The 22,263-nt window shown below is 44.6% G+C and overlaps 1 protein-coding gene across 1 annotated transcript in view; it reads left to right on the forward strand.

The window, feature by feature from the left end:
• TEAD4 (TEA domain transcription factor 4) overlaps nt 1-22,263 on the forward strand; it is a 1,088,638-nt gene that overhangs the window by 224,233 nt on the left and 842,142 nt on the right. Inside the window, exon 3 of the mRNA XM_069628515.1 lies at nt 10,263-10,514. Within this exon, the coding sequence (XP_069484616.1) occupies nt 10,263-10,514 (252 nt within the window). The remainder of the gene's footprint in view (nt 1-10,262; nt 10,515-22,263) is intronic.

The raw sequence follows: 22,263 nt of genomic DNA on the forward strand, positions 1-22,263 counted from the left end.
GGGAATTGTCTGCTTTATGTTGTTCACCTCCTGTCTGGAAAAGGGGACATGTACATAATGGGCGGTATAATGAGCTGGCGTTACCTGTGCCGCTACAGTGCCCGTTGCGAGAACCTCTGTTTTTGGCACAAAGGTAGTTGGGACCTCCCTCATAGGGAATGCCCCACTTACTGTCCCTCCCCCTTCTCTCATGTGTAATAATATTCCCAGATCAAGCGATCGGGCTGTTTCTCCTGTCCCTCGCTCTAGTGCTCTCTTATATACTGCCATTATTTCGGGTGGGCTGGCCTTGCTGTTTTTTATATCTTTGTCTATTAAATGTTCAGCCATCGACTGCAGTGTTTTTCTTTTCATGGGCATGGAATATTCATCAAATATCTCATGTATCTCCATTGTGGGGATACTGGGATCCGACATCCATCTGAACGCCTCTCGTATACATACTTTCAATTTGTCGCCCCTCTGTACTGACAACATTGAATGTCGTCGCTGTATATATGGCTCTACCGCTTCCTTCCTATCTATCCCGATATCCTTACCCCTGTACCCAGGTGCAGTAAACCTTTTCAGCATAATCATTATCCAATTCATTTTTAAGCTCAAAAAGTCCATACACATGTTCCCTCACTTATTCATCTCTTTGTTTACAGTGTGCTAATGCATTTAAGTCTAACAATCGCTGCAGTGGTAATTTCCCAATTAACTGTTACCATCTCTCCACCAAATATTCACCCATGCATTCCAACACTACCTGTCTTTCGTTGCTTCTTCGGAAGTCATACATCGAAGCCAATGCTGCCGTCCCATCATTCCCGTCTATATACATTTCTGCCTGTTGCTGCAATTCCACCTTCCTTTCTTTGCTGATCGCACTGCGAGTTACCCTCGTGCATCCACTTTGTTCAGTCCCGCCTCTTGCCCCCGTGGTTTCAACTTCAACCCCTGGAGGGACGGACGGTACTGAGTCTGTATCTAAGGCGGGAGGTGCGGATGGGACAATAGGAACGGGGAGTGTCTGCTGTGGGCCTGGTTGCTAATAGGAAGTGTTACGTGCGCGGTCTGTGGCTGTGGAAGGGCTTCAGCTACGGGAGGGAGAGTTTGAGCTATGGGAGGGGCTTGAGCAATAGTTACTGACTTGTTTGGCCTCGCTTCTGATCTTGGGCCTTGTTTTGTATGGATCAATATGTTTTCCATCACTTCATCTGCTATGTTCAATTCTCGTTGTGGGTATATTTTTTCTATATTCAACTGGTCACGTCTACCTGACCTCCTTAGACTCTCAGTCCACTCCTCCTCCTCCTTTTCTTCCGCTACTTCACCTTTCGATTTATGCCTGCGCGCATGCTTCGCTCTACTTCTAAATCGGAGCATTGCTTCTCTTCTCCAGTCCTTAACGATATCAAATGCTGCGGGACGCGCTTTCTTTCTTATCAACACCCTTTCCAAATGATCTATTCTCGCTATCCCAAAACTACCATTTATCGGCCACTGATGGTCTTGTTGCTTTCTGGTTTGCCTATGCCAAGTCTCACAGAATATTATCGCTCCCACACCATACTTCACATACATCTCATACGCCCGCGTTCCCCCAGGTGGTGCAATTTGGCCATCTTCCAAAGATTGTCTACCGCAGCGGAAAAACCTCGCTAGGGTGGACAATACCCCAGGCATGTTTCAACCTTCCCCCTCGTTAATCAACCTTACCTAGGGCGTTTGATTTTGCAAAGTCAACTCTCAACCAATATCAGGATTATTTTGAATCGGGGTATGACTCACCTGATAAATCAATTTGTCCTCCAGGACACAATTTGTCTGTATACTGATGCAAACAATGACGTGTCTGCGCTTCTTGGCTTCTGCCTCGTTTCGGGACCTTCGCCTCCTTGTTCTCTAGCCAGATACATCGATCAGGGATCAGATGTGTGCAGATCTGCAAAGGAATCTCTCATCACTTCTACAGGGCGCCCCGAACACCTCTTGATCCCGGCTCGATCGTCCCGTCCTCGTCGTTCTCCGCCTTTACTCAATTACAGCGTACACAATGGAACAAGTGGGGGAGGGTCCCTATTCGGGCGCCATCTTGAAAGGGGCCCCTAGGGGTCCCTCGCGTTGTGGAAACAAGGCAAGTCACCACACACGATAGATACGCCAGACACGAGGTTGTATTCCCAAAGCTAGGGTTTATTGCAAAGCAAATAGTCTCAGTTGGCCAACTCGGTCTCACGCCCCGCGACGTGTATCTCTAGACCTCGAGGGACGCAAGAGAGAGAATTACGTGCACCAGTTACATATATACAAACTGCATATCATACAATCAGCTGTGACATGTTTAACACCCCCCTTTATTGGGTTTCTTTGAACTCGGTTTGATGATGGACACTTCCAACAAATATGACACCTTCAAATATCTATTCTAGTAACAATATGCAACCTTGCAATGCAGAGACATCTTTTCTTTGTTGAACAGAACACAGTGCTTCTGTTCTTGTAAGCGAGCTACATACGGGGGAAGAGTCACATTCCAGACCTTTCTATCTATGAGGTGCTATTCGTGTCCTGGGAGCCGACACGCTCTACAGGGCTCGGAAAAAGGGGGCCGTAAGAAGAGCATAATTCAAGCCTTTAGCTGCTTTATTCTAACATATTCTACCATATAACGAGACTGGCTGGCATCTGTGAAATGATTAAATGCCCTGCGGCTCTGCTTCAAGGCTACATTCGGGAGGGAGCCGGGCATTCCTCTCCGGAGCTGCCTACGTTGTGTTTCAACGAACTCTTATTAGCCTCGCGGCCTTGCGGCCTTGTCCTTTCACGTTCAGACAACAATGTTAACAGTCGAGCAGTGTAAGCAGAAATGTGCTGCGAAGCAATTTGAACAGAAAGCAATGAGCAATCGTTAGAAAACAAAATGGCGATCCTTGTTACATCAAAATGGCCGTTCATTGGTCAAACTCGGAAACCTGTATTTCTATCGTTTCGTACATGAGACGGTTGGCCTTCGGCCACCATAATGCGTTTGCCGTCCATCGTGAGAGGTGTCCTTTTTTCCTAGACCGACATAAACATTTACAAAACGCTGGCTAGATCATCAGGAATGTATGGCACAGAAATGTGGGCGCATGCTAAACCAACAGCTTTAGATACCATTGAAAATAAGTTTTTAAAGAACCTACTCTATCGCCCCATGAGCAGCCCCAATGCAGTGGTACACTTGAAAACAAACTTAAGTGTTATTGGCGAGAAGATATCCCTTAAGCAGGTGCTCTACTGGATCCGGCTATGGTCGATCCCGGACCTTAATACATTTAGAGAAGCATTGACAGATATTCTGTCCCAGGAAGGTGTGTCGTCCCTACCCTGGCCAATACATTTAAAATAATGTGTACTCACATCTATAGACCAGCCGCAGCTCTAGCACAATCCTAGTGCCATCAATGCAGAAAGTAAGTTGCTAGTTAAGAACTCACGATCATACACCAGGATGCTGGCAATGCGTGCTCAATTATCGACGGGCAATTTTATCTGATGTGTAAAGTGGACCATATATGAGGAGCATCTGGATTATGCTTCCCCTTCATTATCCCCGTCCTTATAGATGAGGTTTCGAATGGGAATGTTACAACTGGCAGACTTTACAAAAGCATGGGGTCAGTCATGGAGTCGTCTTTGCTCGCTATGTAGCAGGAGCGAAGAAACATTGAACGCTTCTAATTTTCCTGCCAAGTTTCCATTATTCTCAGGGCAAATATATGAAACCAGTGCTTAAATAACAAATATTCACTGCCTCCGTGATGCTCCGACTGTGCGCAGGTGCACGAGGGAAATTAATGAAGTGTACATGGTGGCCCATTGTACCCACAGAGCATGGCTGAGAAGGCTCACACTTACAAAATATGGATTCCCTATGTTAGATTGCTCCGGTTGCATTCATTTCGTCTGCTGTTGGCTTGTGGAACGCATACTTTATTAAGGATTCAACTACAAACTGTTAGCACTTAATTATGGGCCGAGACCCAAAGCAAACATTCTAAACCGAGCTTATTCCTGCAAATTGATAGTTGCTTACTTATTTTTAAATTGTAATGAAATATTGTGCATTAAATACCATGTTTTCAATGTATTGATACAGGTGGGTTCGTCAGGGAGCCTTGCTGATACTATCGCCATCTGTTCTAATTGCCAGATGAGGTTCTTATTAAGCAATGATGTAATTAACTGCATGTGTTTAAATATTTACGTAGTTAATGTATCATATTTGTATGTACAACCTGATGACTAGGTTAGAAAACGGTGAAATGGTGGCTAATAGCATGCGTTCAACAAGAGACTGGGTACTTTCAAGTAAAGGAGACATTACCCACAGCTCAGCTTGGAATATGTCATCAAAGACAGTCCTTTTACCAGAAGAGATGTCGCCCGCAGCTTAGCTTAGCTTCTCACTAATGACTGTCTGCACAATGGAAGCCTTCAATTTCAGTTGAGCAGTTTGACAAGTCAAGACCACCTTTGGGACAGTGTAGAGAGACAAGATGCTCAAAGGAAGTGGCAAAAAAAGGGACGGGTATTTATGGGGACATTACAAAAAAAAGCTAAGCCATATAGTGGCTCTTGGATTTTGTCTTTTTTTTTCATTTGTGAACCGTACATTTAGCAAACACTGGTGTGCCAGAACATGTGGGAATCCCCCTTTTAACTTTGGAATGCCCCAACCACAACACTTATCATTCCGGAGGTGTCTGCATCAGGCTGCAAGACAGGACAGACTAAATCAAACTTGATTGCCGGCTGGTCAGGGGAGCTCCATTTCTGACCACTATAAATGTAATTCACAAGAGAAGGCTACAGCACCAATTGGGGACAGAGGACCAATTGGGTGGCAGTTGCCCCCACATTCCCCTGCCACCCCCTTAGGGAAGCCTATGGGTACAAGTAGGCCATTCTGATGGTCAATGGTCAATGCAGCTCTCTGCTGGGTGTCAGAATATAGATTATCCAGTGGGTGATCTATACCGTGCATTCATATCATGGAGGTCTTTGATGGGGGCATAGGAGTGACACGCTGACCTTCTGAGGGTCATCATCACTGGTGAAGGCATGGAAGCACTCCTCTTGAGGAGAGTGTGTGTTGGTCCGATTCAGCTCTTTTTCACCACTTAGCAAGCCCCGCCCACCTGGTGCCTTCCTGCTTGCCGCTCTTTTCTCTACTTAAAGAGCCCTCCAGCCTCTTTTCCTTTGCAGCTGGGGAGCAGGTGTAAGTGGATCTAGGTCACCTGGCCTAAGCCCACCCACCTGCTGCCTTCCTGCTTGCCGCTCTTTTTCACCACTTAGCAAGCCCCACCCACCTGGTGCCTTCCTGTTTGCCGCTCTTTTTCATCACTTAGCAAGTTCTTCCCACCTGGGGCCTTCCTGCTTGCCGCTCTTTTTCACCACTTAGCAAGGCCCGCCTACCTGGTGCCTTCCTGCTTGCCGCTCTTTTTCACCACTTAGCAAGCCCCACCCGCCTGGTGCCTCCCTGTTTGCTGCTCTTTTTCATCACTTAGCAAGTTCAGCCCACCTGGTGCCTTCCTGCTTGCCGCTCTTTTTCACCACTTAGCAAGCCCCGCCCACCTGGTGCCTTCCTGCTTGCCGCTCTTTTCCCTACTTAAGGAGCCCTCCAGCCTCTTTTCCTTTGCAGCTGGGGAGCAGGTGTAAGTGGATCTAGGTCACCTGGCCCAAGCCTTGCCCACCTTGTGCCTTCCTACTTGCCGTTCTTTTTCCCCACTTAGCAAGCCCTGCCCACCTGGTGCCTTCCTGCTTGCTGCTCTTTTTCACTACTTAAGGAACCCTCCAGCCTCTTTTCCTTTGCAGCTGGGGAGCAGGTGTAATTGGATTTAGGTCACCTGGCCTAAGCCCCGCCCACCTGGTGCCTTCCTGCTTGCTGTTCTTTTTCACCACTTAGGAAGCCCTGCCCACCTGGTGCCTTCCTGCTTGCCGCTTTTTTGCCTACTTAAGGAGCCCTCCAGCCTCTTTTCCATTGCAGCTGGCGCGCAGGTGTAAGTGGAGCTAGGTCACCTGGCTTAAGCCCCACCCACCTGGTGCCTTCCTGCTTGCCGTTCTTTTTCACCACTCAGCAAGCCCCGCCCACCTGTGTCTTCCTGGTTGCCGCTCTTTTGCCTACTTAAGGAGCTCTCCAGCCTCTTTTCCTTTGCAGCTGGGGAGCAGGTGTAAGTGGATCTAGGTCACCTGGCCTAAGCACCGCCCACCTTCTTAGCCCTGCCTCTTCTTTCCTGCTCTTAACTCTTAGATCAAGGGCGTCTCTCGCTCGGCCATCCAAAGGGAAGGGCAGTCAAAGAAAAGGGCAATTCCTGTATGGATCTGTTCGGACCAGAAAGATCCAGGGTCCGACCCCTTGCTAAGACAGCAGGTAAGCATGCACCAACATGTGTTAGACCCTCTGTCCCCACAGGCCATCCCCACCCTCTCTGGTCCCCCCGTGTTGGTCCCTTGTCCCCCCCCCTTCCCACACACAGGAGTCTGTACTGATACCTTCTGTTTTCACCATCACTGTCTTGTGGCCAGTGCTGGATTTTACTTTTATGGACTTCATTGATTCTTGGTGCGTCACCCTTTCTCAACTCTCATGCTGGACTTCCTTTGCATCTTGTACTCATGGTGGCCCTGAATCATGCTGTTCCCAACTTCATCTTGAATCCTGGCTTGCAACATTATGTGTTACTTCTGACTTCTGCAATTCTATTCACTCTTGTTTCACTCTTTTTGACTGCTTACTCCCAGTTCTCTCCTCTCTCTCCCTTTTCCTATCTCCTCCCCCATCCCCTCACTTTCTTCTATGCACTTACTCTATCAGAATTGTCCCTGGACCTAGTATGATAGCAACCTCGTCTGTCGCTCCCCTTCCCCTTACTGTTCCCCCCTCCCTCCAGCACTATCTGAACCATTGTCAGGCCTAGTACGATAGTCGCTTGTTTTGTTCTTCCCTCCCTTTCTGCACCCCTCTCCCTCACCTTTTGTTTTTCTCCGGCTCTGCCAGAAATGTTGTCAGGCCTAGTACGGTAGTCGCCTGTCTGTTTCCATTTCCTTCCCACTCTCCCCCTCCCTTCCTTATCTATGTCTTAGCTCTTGCACTATCTGAAAGGTCGTCAGGCCGAGTACGATAGTTAATTTCACATCCTTACTGTTCATGGCCTGTAAGAATGACGTTGTATTTTCCCTTGTTCCCTCCCTTTCCTTAAAGTGCTTTGAAACACATTGTGTATAGGCGCTATATAAATAAAATATCATATTATATCATATCATTATCACAACATTCACCCAATTTAGAGTTTTTCACTGGCAGAGGTGGCATTTCTGCAATAACTATGAAGGCAGTCCAGATATATCACCTTTGCCAGTGGTTGTAGTTCCCTATTCCCACCATCAATGCTAAGGTGTATTGTACACATTTCTTAATGCATACATGGGCCACAGTAAAAGTGTTTACCTTCACATCTGATGTGGGAGTAAACAAATGCATGCTGTCAGCTGAAACCCTGCCTGGAATACCACTGGCGGTATTTCACACGAATCATTTCAATCGTGGATCTTTGCCACTGTTTTAGGCCAGTGCAGTGTTATGTTAGATACGCTAGTATTTTCGAATGTTCCCTAAGAGGTGGATGTGTGCCTGTGCGTTTTGTAACTTGATGCCTTTTTGGGATATTCTGTTCGAATGCCCTGAAACTGAAGGTCACTTGAATGCACTCTCCGATAGGCCTGTGAGTGGAAGGCACACAGGGACAGCATTCTAAGTTGTCCTGAAACTGGGGTACAAGAGAGCACAAAAACCGGATTGTCATGTTGCTACATCAAAATGATGCGCTACTAATGATATCGTACGTTACAGTTATAGGAAGACATATAAACAGGGGCTGAAGGTTCTTAAGAGTTGAAGTCCCCTAGTATAATTCTCCCCCTTGTGATGAAGAGTTAAACCACACTCGATTCCAGAGCCCTGAAGCTGAAGCTCTAATTCCTTGCATTTCTGGCTCTGGTAGTGCTTTATATGCACCACTCTCCTCCACGCATTCCCTATGCAGCTCCCACCCAGGCTCAACAGCCTTGCTTGGGGATATCACACGCCAGTCAAGTTGCAGCAGTTTGGTTTGAAGATGGACTCATGGTTCACTCTTAAGCCTCATGTCATGGCAATTACCCAATGAGCCAGTTTCCCCAAGCCCTCACATTTCCACCTTCAGAGGAATGCTCTACCGTGCAGTTTCACTCTGGGGCTGGAACCCCCAACCCCCCGTTCCCTCATTAAAATGTATTGTTGTACACCTTGCTCTAAAGGAAATTCGTCAGTGACCCTGCCAACATTTCTATTTAAATGTTTATTATTTTTGGCAGTCGATGATGGATTTGAAGCAGGACAGGGTTCAGTGCACTGCTACAAATGTATAAATAAATAATAAATAAATAAATAAATACATAAATAGACAGGAAATGCACGATTCTGAAAAACAAAGTCCTCCCTTTTGCATCATACATGCCTATATGCTGGAGCTCGTACCTGTGGCTCAATGTCTGCAAGCTTTCTTTTAAAGGGTTTGATAACCCAGTTATTTCTTCCTGCATTGGATCCCATTTCTCTGCTCTTTGATTTTGTTGTACTTATTAGTTTATGTTTCTATTTTACGATGTTGTGTTTCCTGTATGTATGGTTTGTTATTTTCCACCATATTGACTAGTTACCCGTGCGTATATAAAGCATTTGAATAAATGACAAACTCCCTTGCTTCAGGCATCTTCTCTTGCATCGCCTATTGAGGTCCCACACTCTGCTTTGCCCTCTTTTATAGCTCCTTCTTCTGAGGTCCTGGTTTCTCTTGCTCCTAGCACATATAACCTTCTTCCCTGTGCCTCTGTCCTCTTGTCCCCTTTGAATCTCCTGCTTCCTGTTTCCCACTCTTGTGCTTCTGATTCTTTCTTGCGTGTTTCTGAAAGCTGACATCCTTTGCTTCCTCCCTAATATCATACACATTGTCTAAGCTTCTTGTGGAATCTCAATTTCTTCATCTATGTCTTTTGAAGGTACACAAGGTGCTTGCACACTGATTTAGATCAGCAGAAGCTCTTGTTCATTCACCACTTTCTCACTCCATAAAAACGTCAACCCCACTCCTCCCTCCTGTGGAAGCACTTATGTAAGTAACTCTTGCCTTTTCCTCCTGTCTCATAGAATAAAAGAAGTTCCTGGGAAAGGGCCACAGTCTCCTACAGCCGCTCCTGAGCTCCTGCGTTCTGACAGAATCCATGTTTGAGTTGCTGTGGTGGATCTCCTGATTCTGCCTAGTCTTGTCTCCTAGCAACTATAATTCTCTCCTTTCTTGAGTAACATCTGAACCCAAGCCCTTTGCATACTCCTTCCCTGAAATCCGAGGAAACTCCTGCCATGTCTCCTCTCTTTGCCCCCTTTTGCTTTTGCCTCTCTTGTGAAACCAGCAGACTGCCATCTACTGGATTTAAATACACAGTTATTGCCCATTGCTTCACTCTTCTGACTGTCATCCTTTCATGTTTCTAAAGATGTATTTCCTTCTTCCATGCCTCCACTAGCAAACTAGCAACTTCAGAACCCCTTTGTGTTGTAAGACGTCTTTTATGGCATCTAGTGTGTCTCGCTTCTTCTTTCTCATGTATTGTATGTATTTACTGCAGGTTAACCGAGAGGAAACGGAAATAGGATAAGCTACAATACAGCACCATATATCAGGATAGGGGGAACACACCTTAGCACCCCTCACTGAAACTCTGAAGTTGATTTTCAAATTCGTTTTTAATAGCAGAACTGTTATGCCATATTTTGACACACCTCCACAAGGGTCTATGTGAAGAGTCCAGGCATGTGTTTGGTTTTCATTCATGGTACCAATTAAACACTTTGTCCATAGCCCATGCTGTCTTACACCTCAAGATAGCCAGTCATTAGTGGTCTTTATTTGTAATATCCCAGACACCCATCAACCCACCTCTTGGTCCATCTCTTGGCATGTCTCTACTCACCCTGGTACCCTCTCTTTGGCAATTGCTGATTCTCTGCAACCACATGTACTCTCTCTGTGGCACTTGTAACACTTGGTTCACCCCTTATGTCATGTCATGGTCCCTGAATAGCTTATTTCCTTTCAGGTTCCATGTTCCTCTAAATCGTCTGTTTGAAACTCTGCTGTATTTGTGTCCTGTTGGCATGGCCACACATTAACCTTCCCTTTTACCTTTTGTAGGTTTTGTGGCTGCTTCTCCAAGCGGAGTCTTGGAGTTTGGAGCCGGCACCATTACATCGAACGAGTGGAGTACGCCTACCTCCCCCGAGGGGAGCAACGACACTGGCAGTGAAACCTTGGACAAGCCAATTGACAATGACGCAGAAGGTGTATGGAGCCCTGATATTGAACAAAGTTTCCAGGAAGCGCTGGCTATATACCCACCATGTGGGCGACGGAAGATTATCCTGTCAGATGAAGGCAAAATGTATGGTAAGCAAAGATATGAACATCTTGGATAAAGACTCATCTCTTACTGTGGAACTAAAACTCATTGTCTGAGCTTATTCTCTGACAACATCATGAACAATAAAATGTACAGACTCATTCTGAGTCTTAATATTTAAAAAAGGAGAGGACTAGGATTCTTTAACTTGTAATAAAATGTTTCCATCGTTTATTTTGAACAAAGGGAATACCCATATATGAGGGCTAGATATGTTAGTAGCTGAAATACACTGCGCCCATAAAATGAACCTTGAAAAGGCTTACGAATTGTCCATAAGAACTATCAGGAATTAAATTCTACTGGCCATTACATTGCACATTTATCCACGACATCTATATCTTTGTGGGGGTAAGTAACCCTTGTATGGCGGTATTGTCCCTGACTGAACCCCACGTTCTCAGGTTCAGATGTTGCCAAAGCCGTCCTACAGCACCCCAGCACAATTCTAAGACCACCATGAAAGCTGCCCTTCTGTCTAATGGTGGTGTCTAATATTTGAGGTAGAATTTATGTTATAGCTAAGAATTGCACATGCAGTTCACAAAGAAAAAAGGGTTCATTTTAAGGGGACTAAACCACATGAAAATGAATTCCACCCAACTGGGATTATTTGTCAGCCATTGAGTGCACATTCTTAGTGCGGATTAGGTCTACTTGGTCGATAATATTTGACCTTTTCACATTTGACTGAATTTATTTTACTCGTTTTTTGGTCGAAAATCCAGGGGGCGACCCCAGCAATCCCCCTATTCCCTTTCCCCACCCCATATGTATATTTAATTAAATTTGACCGAATTCCCACCAAGAAAAACTTAAAAGAAATGTCGTCAAAAGTAAAACGTCAAATGTTTCTCGAACAAGTAGGCTAATACTGCTTAGTGCTAGTGTGGGCAAAACCTACTTTAGTACTATTCGAAGTGTGTTGTGGTGCACACAACACAGGGAAAACATGGGCACAGTACCCCATTGTGCAATATTATATGGTATGTAATGGGTGCCTAGGTTTTCAAAACACTTCTTGTCTGCACTAACACATCAAGGCTTATCTTAAGTGGGGCAGCTGGATACATGCCTGAAAAATGGCAGCCACTAGCTGAGGTGTTTTAGTCACCCTCCTCCCACCCATTTCCCCCACCAATTGTACCCTGTTATGGTATAGTAAATATCTATAGACTTGTGGACTGCAGGTTAACATTCGTTATGATGGTGGCAAAAGGTTTGCAGATCAGAGGGGTTTGGCAGAACCTAGCAAATGCGGTTACTTGCTGGTCTCCATGCAGTTTGACTTCTCAGTCTTAAACATGCCCCAGAATAGCAATGTGTAGGGATGCCCACCAAGTGCACTTCTCCCACCATTTCTTATGGTGTTTCCTCTGCGGTTTACTCACCTGGCCCTCCCAGTTCCTCCACGCCAGCTTGGAGTTAAACTGCACAACACCTGATGGTATGTGCCAGTTTACAGAATGAGTTCGGCTCCATTGGGTTCAGGACAGATGGTAACCCCTGATATTCCAGGGACAAAAACATCCAAAGGCCAATAGACCGCCTGAAAGCAGCTAACCTAAAGCAGTGGGCCCTGCTGGGCACACAATATCACTTAATCTAGTAGCAGGGTCCAATCACTTAGACCCTTAGATGGGAAAAATAGAAACAACAGAAGGTAAAAGCTCTCAAAATGTCTGCCGAATGCCGGGCGCAGCAGAGGCCCCTAATACAGGAGGCGTTTTCCAAAAACTGACATTCTGACATTTATTCAGGACAATTTCTTCAGAAACGGGGACCACAGCCGAGCGACAATGATATATATCCGCTCCCACTGAGACCACCTCACCAGTTACTCTCTAGAACCAGTGAGCAAGACTTTGCTTTCACCTGACCGACTATTGGGCACGAAACTTGGCAGCACACAAATTGAGCCAAGGTTTAATTTTACACTGTACATATTGTTCTCGCACCAAGACTTATCTTTGCTTTGAGAAAGACCTGATAGGTCGAAACACGTGTCAGCAACACAAGAATCAATGAGGGCCAATTATCACTAATATGCCCATTAAATCAAACCAATTCCTCAATTACTTCACGCTCTTTGTTTTAGTCCATGAGACAAGAACTCGTAACTTATCAAACAGGGCAAGTGCATTGATACCGGCACAAATCATGATTCGTAGAACATGCGTCTGACTGAGCTTGAAGTGGATATTCATGAATTGGCAGATCTCATTGCACCACCCGGCTGCAGTTAGGCTATGATGAAGCCTTTTTAGGGTGTGGCATAGGAAGTATTCCGATGCAGGCTAATGTGGTGATTGAAAAAGTTGGAAAAGGGCCCATAATGCAGATTTATCTTGCGTGTTGGTCGATAGGTACTTATGGATTTTTGGGGAAGCTAAGCTAGGGAAAGAGCTATTCTGTTGCATCTTGCATCACACTTGCAATTTAGGAAAGGTACTCGCTCGCGTGCTGAGAATAATCCTAATGGAATAAGCAAATGCCTTTGCAATTGGCCGGAACTGGAAAACAGCTGAGGTTTCATTGTGATAGGTCCTGTCTACTGTAATATTGGCAAGAAACACATTTTAGCCAGGGCAAACAGATATGGTGTGAGGCAGGCATATGAGCCTTTCTCCAAGTTTTACCAGTCCCGGATGTGTACTCTGCACTATTTATTCCTACATTGAAAATGCCCGAACCCTAAAAAGTCATGTGTTACAGTTGAACCTGTGTTCATTTTATACAGTATTTTAAAATGCCTGGTTGTAGATTTTGATTTTAGTTATATGTTTTAGAGATGTGTTAATGCATGGTTTGATGTGTTATTGAATAGTATTATACTTGATTCTTTAAAGAAAATGGTTCATTTTCGAAATCAAGTTAGATTCATTCATTCATACTGGGGAAGCATGTTTCAGTCGAGTCTCACCAGATACATTTGCAGGAGACTATGTTCAAGTCAAATCAGCCACTCGCTTTGGTAGTAGAGGAAGTCTTGCAGCCTGCAGAACAGCTGGATACAATAACATCTTTAGCTGCGGCTCTTGCGGTCCGCGCTCCTGATTCTGCAGCTGGAATTGGTGCTTCAACTGCAGGTGGCATACTTAAAGTTCAATGCCCAATCTGATAATACAAATATTTGTGTGGCCCTAGAATCCAGGGGAGGAATTGAAGTACTGGGTTCCAGAACCTAGAAGCGTCTCTTGTGCTAGATGCAATTACCAATAACGATCTCAGACCAAATAACTGGACAGACTCAGAAAATATGGTAAAATACTACTTTATTCTCAGTTCCATAATGCAGGCAAACTAAAAACGGAGTGATGTTCACACACAAACTTGAATGTACAGAGGTTATATACCCCAATATGCATCATCTATGACGTCATGCTATGCGACAAACTACAAAACCTGTTGAGGGGAAGGATTGGTTAGGGGGGCATATGTATCTATGGGATACATAGCGTTTAGTACAGCATTGGCTGCCCCTTATCTGTAGGGCACGCCTTGCGCTACCTCTAAATACGTATAATACTGATTATAGCGGAGGAAATGGCAGCGGATTGATCTATGCAACATTGTACAGCTTGTTGCCACATAGACCCTGTGATTGGTTGGATTGCTCACCAATCCTTGGACTTTCGGCTTGCTAGCAGCACAGAAGCAAAAAGAAAACCAGGTGCTCGAGTCACGTCAGATTACTCCCCACTTTCCCAATTAGTCTATCATCTCACATAAATCCAACCATAAGCCAAAGTTTCCCATCTGTAGCTGCTCTCTGTTCTAGGTCATTCAAGGGAGTGAAAGCACATCACTATCTTCATCCGAAGCTTAATGAATAGCCCTTGTTTTCGACTTCTGAATCACATGTGATGAGACCGTCCATTTTTCCATTTCAACCTCTTATTTACTGCTATTTGATTTAATTACACTGGGTGTTCTTGCTCCTCTTGGCCTCTAGAGACTTGTTCACTCCATCTTGTATAGACCTTATTCACTGTTATTTGTCCAATACCTGGCTCTTGCAAATGTTTTCTTCTTTAATCTAAGATAAATATGTCTTATACTCATGGCTTATCCATTGCCTCCCTTTCTGCCTTGCAATTATTCCTTAAAATAGCACCCCTGATCCCTGGCCAGTTAAATGCACATCACAGAATGTAACTAAAGGTGTGCTGTAATATTTGTTGAACATAGACAGTTTTCATTAGTTAGGCCCCTCTGTGATACATTGGGAGCTTTTTAGTTGCACAATTGAGATATAACGGGTCAGAGTTAAGACTTTGGAAGTTATATGCTCATCACACAGAAGTCACAGAGGTCTTCAATCATCTTGGTACTAAGCTCCACAGTTGGAAGCCACACTTATAATTTGTGTAGATTTTAACTAGGTGCTAGATCCAATATTGAATACATCATCACAGAAGTCCTGGCAAGGTTTCACAAAAAAATAAGGCCGCAATTGACAAGATGCAGATGGAACGGCACTTGGTAGAGGCATGGAGATCATTGAATCCCTGACTAGCTTTGTACATGGATCAATATGTCTTATATTTAGCTCAATTCTTCTTCTATCTGATTGTAAGTATTTTGGTATTTCTCTTTCCGATAAATGTCCTATGTTTGCTGAAATTCAGTGTAAGTCTCAAAGTGCTGAGGCACACTCATGGTCCTTTGGCTCCAAGTCCCTATTCGACCCTCACCTTTGTTCCACAGTAAGGACATGGATGACCGATTTTATAGAGACTGATACTGGTCAAGCTAGCTTTCGGATTGTGTGGGAAATAAACTAATGTATTTGAGGGGACAAGGAAATCTGCACTTCATTTCAGGGTAGTGAAAAAGTTACTAGATTGTGTACAACAGTTGCATGCCTTTAGAAATGTGAGCATGTTCACAGTCATCGTTTCTGTAATAGCTTGCCTTGAAAAGACCTACTAATTCTTAGGGCACATATACAGTAAATATATCCCCAGGTGGGGCATTAAGAGTACATTTCATCAGGGAAGCACAGTTTAGTTCAAGATAATTTATGGGGGCATATATATTAGCCTTGACAAGTGGTGGTCATTAGACAACAATTGCAGAATTTTTGGACTGTAAATTCTATTTGGTACTGGATTTGAAAAAAATTGATATTTGAAATTCTGTCAATAGTATATTACTTTGCAGTTCTAGAATAGTAGATTGGAGTTAGAGGATATTTAAAGGTACGTTACTGCATTGGAGAATCTACGGTTTGGGAATCAGGAAAAAGACAAAGTAGCATAACCTATAACAATTGTAAACCTTAATCATGCTGCTAAAAGGAGCTCAGGGGAAACATATCTGGCCAGACCCATACAAGCTGAAATTTGTCCGCATTTTTGGGCCTGTTGGTCATAACTCTTGGAACAGTTAGCGATTCCGATAGAGTAGCGTGGTCCGATGACAACAGTCTTGGGGGCAAGTCTGACATCGTTGTTTTGTGTAAGAAAGAGAAAGACAAGTTGGAGGCAACGGTGGCATAGCTGAGGCCCCCACGGCCCCCGCGATGCAGGCGTCTTCACTGCTATATGTCCTGGACGGGGGTGAGGAGGAGCCTCTGACTTCAATAATTAATCGTTTCCTTTTTAAGATACTCTGACTTCACAAAGACATTATTTCTGTTCATGAAGGCAAAAGGATTAAACAAATTAACTATTTCTTTTTGAAGTCATAGGTGCCCTGCCACCTCATGACATGGAGGCTTCCAGATTGGAAGCCTCCATGTCACGGGGTGGGGGAGCCCTATGACTTCAAAAATAAATTGTTTCTTTTTCAAGTCCTTTTGCCTTCATAAAGAAATAATTTCCGTTACAGTAATGGAAATGATTTATTTTATGAAGAGAGAGTGACTGCAAAAAGAAACAATTTCTTTTTAAAGTCACAGGGCTCCCCTGAACACCATGACATAGAAGCCTCCAGCTCCATGACAGGACCACGCATTCCTGCTCCATGTGTTCCTGTCCTGGATCAACGGATTGAAAGATAAGAAAATATATGTTGTGTAAATGTGTGTGCGTGCATGTAAGCATGTAAATATATAATGCAACATGTGTGAATGAGTGATTGAGTGCATGATGTATGGGTGACTGCCTAGGTGTGCATGATATGATATGATCCGATATTTATAACGTGCTTAATACCCAGAGGTTTCTAAGTGCGGATCCAAGGATCGAACCTGCGTTGCTCCATGTCTTCTTGCTTCCAAGGCGAGCACGTTGCCGCTGAGCTATCCTCCCGAGACATGTGTGAGTGCATGGTGGAAAGATGCACATGTAAATGTATGGGTCCCTGGGTGTGTGTGTGAGAGTGTAAGGTCAATGCTCTGATTACTTACATGTAATCCCACTGTTCCTCGTCCTAGTACATATCTATGAGACAAGGTGATCATAGGTAAGTACTGGGACAAGGAAGAGGGACGTGGAGGTAATGGTGTGTGGGTATGTTTAGTTCCTGGGTTACTTATTGCCAATATTCATTACTCTTAGCCCTACTCTTCGTCGTCCCAGCAAGGTGCCTCATAGGTAAGTAGTGGGACGAGGAAGCGGGACGTGGAGGCAATTCTGGGCCGAGGAGCTGATTTTGGCGGTTGGGGTGGTAGTCTAGGCCTGCCCACAGTATGGTGCAACCTGTGATTTGTTGCCGGGGTTGTGGGGGAGGGGAGCCCTCAGCAAGTCTTGCAGGGGAGCCCCCAATCTTGTGTGACGCCACTGGGAGTCCCTGGAAGGGTCCAAAAATGTCCATGAGCCAAGGCTCTCCAACCTGATTTACCATGTTGAAAATCAATTAAAATATAAAGAGTGCAAAAAATGCTCTTCAGCAGTAAATGTGATTATCACCCGTGCTTTTAATCACATCTTCAGTTTTAGACTTTGGAGACAAACTATCTACTTCGAAAATCTGAAGGAAAGATATCATTTAGAGAATGCATTTTTTTATTTTAACAGCATGTCATATTCAAGTATGGTGCTCCAATTGTCTAATGTCGTGCACCAAACCATGTTTTTGATTTGATCTTGTTAGCAGACATGTGTTATAGAATATTTTGCATTCTACTGCACTGAGGATGCCTAATGATGGTGAAACCGGTATTCCATTGTTTGAACCCTTTAACTACCTGTTTCGGGTTGAAGAAGCTGTTTATTAAACTGCACCGCCCTGTAAAACAGAGATAATTTTCTGTAGCGGGCTTAAAGCTTGTGTTAGGGCTAATTTGCACACCCACAATCGTTTTCTGATGTGGCTCTGAACAGCTGGTGAACCTCCAGCGATGCCTACTGGGTGGCACTGTGGCATGTGTGACTTGGCTCAAATGGCTTATTCTATTTGCACAATACCTAAAAAGGTTATTGTGTTTTAATACTTGCAGTGCTATTATACAGCGTCCTTTAAACAATGACGCCCAAAGTCTTTCTTTCAATATTCTATCTCTCCAACATGAGTCTCATGCTCATTTGTGCTTTTATAGTTGAAATTACATACAACAGAGTAAAGTTGATTAAAGTTATGTACTCCATGATTGTTTTAATATATCCATACTGTTTTGATCATATACTTCCATTCTCAATCTTCATTTTTGTGGCAGTGCTGTATTGGTAAACTTGGTGGCGGCTTCGCTCCTGTTACCTTATGGTGCTGCCTATCTTATTTTAATTGCGCGCCAAGCTGATGACAAGCTAATCTTTTGTGGATTGAGTATTATATTAAAGGATTGTCATTAGAATGGTTCAATGACATTGATTAATACTCAAGAATCATGGCTTTCTTCAAAGAACTGAGGGATTGGCATCTGCATTGACCTATTTCGATTTGATTTCATTTTATATTTAAATATGTTTATTTTAGATAGCTTTTTGACTGCTCATTAATCACACTTTTTTAAGAAAGATGTTACTCCATTTCAGGAAAGGTTGAATAATTCGACTGTGTTTCTTAGTGCACTCCTTTATTTATATAGACACGCATTGTTGGAAAGCACCGGAGCTATATAGGATGATGCCATGCCAGACACTTCTTAGTGTTTTGTGCCCACAAATATTGTTTTGCAACTCTCTGGGGCCCCCTCAAATTCTTATCCAACTACAGCAGTGAACGCCATTATTGCGAGCTAAGGGAGGATAGCTGTCTTGGGAGGATAGCACAGGGGCAACGTGCTCACCTTGGAAGCAAGACGACACAGAGCATCACAGGTTCGGTCCCGGGTCCGCGCTTAGAAACCTCTGGGTATTAAGCGTGTTATAAATAACCTATCATTTCACATCATATCAATATTGTTTGTCTCCAAAGGTGAGATGATCATGAGCAGTGCCTGTCAAGCAGTTAACAGTTATGCAGAAGATTGTGATTCTTTGGCAAGGCTGGCAGTAGTACTTCTCAGCGGCTGGTCAATTAGTAGCTGGGTAGGGTCGGAGTAGGGGCAGTTAGCATAGTGTCGTTTAGTTTTGGTGAGGTAGCCCATTAATATAGGGGAATCTTTCTTAAGTGCTTGAGTTAGTGAAGGCCACTCTTGGAAACTTGTCTAAATGAGTGGATATGCTTAAGTTGGTAGCCACGTAGCATCTTAGATGGGTGGGGTATGAGACTAGAGCACCAAAGCATGTAGGAGGAGCAAGCATATTGGCGGGAGAATGAAGTATTTGGTATGACTATGTTCATGACTGCCATCTTAGAGACATTGGGCCTCATTACGAGTTTGGAGGTATTGCAGAGGTAAATCCTCTGAAATACCACTAAACGGATTTACAGTTACCACCACTTGGTCCTGTGGATTTACCACGGGATTGCACTTAGTGGTAGTGGTGTAAATCCCCATTTATTTTGGGTCCATTGTACCCATTGGAACTTTTTTTTTGAATAACCATGATGAAATTACCACTGCGGTAGTTCCAGCAAGTCTGCCGTTTTGGGGCATTGCGTGGCAAGATTTAACTCCAGGGTTTTGCTGGAGATAAATCTTCCACTCAAAGCAAACACGCATAATTTGCCTTAGTGGTAAAATTGGAGGTATTTCAGTTACCTCCAATTTTACCACTTACCGCCATACTCGTAATGAAGCCTATTGAGTTTTCCGTGGAGTTTTTAAGGGCGAGAAGGTGTTCATTCATTGTTCAGGCTAGTGACTTTCAAGAAGATCTGAGGGTCAATATCTTAGGAGTGTAAAGAAAGGTTCAGATCTCTGAGATGTAAAATGAATGAGACCATGAATATTTTAAAAGTGTACGGAAAAAGAGAAGAGGTTTGAGAGATCCCCAAATATATGCTGGATGTGGAGGACAGCAAGGGCTAGAGTTGACATTTTGCGATGCAGTGGTCAACAAAATGATAAAACAATTGATGGTGCAGTCTATGGCATTGGCACCAGAAAAGAACCTTTTGAGGAAGGGGCAGTGTTGAATGCCATAGAAGGATGCAGAAGGGTAAACAGAGACTGCATTAAGTACAGCTGCAGAGGCATATATGGGGCAGCATTATATCTACCATATCTACCATAGGGACGACGAGGTATAATCAGCCCTCCGACAGGCACGCATGCGCGGCTTCCTGGTGAGGGTGAGTTCACTAGTGCTAGGTGAGAGTGAGCTAACCTGAAGGGCCTGGGAGAGATTTGTGCCTGGAAGTGAGGGAGGGCCACTAATTAGAAAGAGGTCGTTCTGCAATGTTCTTTCGTATAAAAGCATAAGGTGAGCTGACAACTCTTACCAGGGAGGCGAGGCCCAATGAACACAGTCCAGGTGGATCCATGAGCAATTGGGACCAATTGAAGTGGGCAGCTACCTAAGATAGACAAAGTATGGTATGTAAAAACGATTGCCTAATGCACTGAATGAGATAAACACGGGGAAACGAGTGCTTCCATAATAATGTTGATTTAAAAAAAAAAAAAAATTGTGTGCAGTACAGTTTATATTTGAACTTTTTTGCACCTTATTTACATAATAATACCAAATGTTACCTAGGAAGATTCCTCGAATTTTTGTTTCCGAATTGCATTTTGTCGAATTCCTTTTGCTGATTTTAACACTTGTTTACTTCAGAATTGGGGACGGGCACCCTACACCTACCCTGCCCGTATGCCCAACACCCCTTCCTAACTGCCTAACCCAAACCCCGCCATCGAAATATTTGTGGTAAAAAAGTGGCGCAATATGGCAAAAGAAATTTGGTAAAATGAAATTCTGCACAAGTAGATAATACCCCAAATGTTACTATTTGTTTTGCAGGTTATGCGAGAGTAGTACGTTGAAGATAACACTAGGAGGAGAGAAGCGATTTGGAGTCATAGGGCCTCATTACGAGTCTGGCGGTAACCGAGGCGGTAAAACCACCTGGTTACCGCCGGACTCGTATTACCATTCCGCCTCCGTGATTCCCGGAATTACCGGGCATTACAACCCCGGTGACCCGGGAATTCCGGAGGCGGAATGGTGTTAATCTCGTGATGGTGCCGGTGTTTCCTCGTCCGCCTGCAGGTCAGCCGTGGCGGGTTTGACGCCTCCGCCCGCAGGAGTTGTGATCAGCCGGCATGGAAACAACGGTGGCGGCGGGTTTACCGCCACCGTTGTTTCCATACCGGGTCGGTTGTAATGAGGCCCAAATTGTCTTATTTGTAGAGAACAGGAGAGACAGTCAGATGTACTCAAATGTATGTTAGCTGCCTTTTATGTTGCCTCAGGAAGATGCAGTCCGTCTCTGTGGTTAATTACTCCACAGGTGTTAGTGCAGGCAGAGATGCGCAAAGCTTGTACGTCGCTATGGAAACTCCCACTGGGGTCACTGCGGTGTTCTGTGCCATTATGATTTTGCAGAAATCCAGGGGTCTTGGGAGCCCATGCTGGCATAATATCCCACAATTCGGGATTGCAGGTTGCACAGCTGCAGACATGGAAATACAGCCCCAAGGGAGACGATCTGCATGAGACCGGTAAGTATGATAACACAGCTACTAGCACCTACAGATGCTTGCTTCGAGGTTATGACTGAAAGCTCTAGTGTTTGGCGCCTCACAAGCTCTGGCAAAGCGTTCCTACTTCGAGGAGCTACGTCCACCATGCTACAAGGTCTTATAATCTTTTCTTCTGTCAGATCGTGCACTCTGGCATTACTCCCACCTTGTCCTGGGTAGGTGACAAGATGTCAGCTTGCTGTCTGGGGTCAAGGCCCTCTTCTGAGCAGGTGCGCGCGCTTCCATTCCAGACATCAGACATTCATTTGAGCGCCTGCAGTCTACTCTATGCCATACTCTTATTGCTCATGCGAGCGTGCACCCGCATTCTCAAAGCTATAGGGATTGTCACCCTATTTCTGGCCACGGTCATAGCTGACAAGCGGAATAAGTGATGGGGCGATCCGGTTTCTCTCAACATGGTGGCCCGCCTTCTGGTCATAGCAACACTATGAAAAGCTCTCACTTGTCACACATAGGGCCCGATTCATGAAATAGTTTGCGCTGCTGAAAAGCGACTTTGCACTACCCACACAAACCCTGATGCATGGAACAGTGAAAAGTGTATTTTTGCAGTGCAAAATCAGTACAAAGTCATTTTTGCAGTGCAAAATGACTGTTCTTTGTGCCTCACCTCCCTGCAGTTCCTTCAGCTGCCCCCGAGAGAGTTGGGCACTCCAGCAGTGTCGAAGGCGGCAGCAGCGTCATGCCGACAGGGACTTTCCAAGGGATGTTGGGGCCCAATGTTGAACCACCACAAACTGAAGGAATGAAGG

The sequence above is a fragment of the Ambystoma mexicanum genome, chromosome 12, assembly GCF_040938575.1.
Source record: "Ambystoma mexicanum isolate Mex_15411 chromosome 12, UKY_AmexF1_1, whole genome shotgun sequence".
Classification (NCBI taxonomy): Eukaryota; Metazoa; Chordata; class Amphibia; order Caudata; family Ambystomatidae; genus Ambystoma; species Ambystoma mexicanum.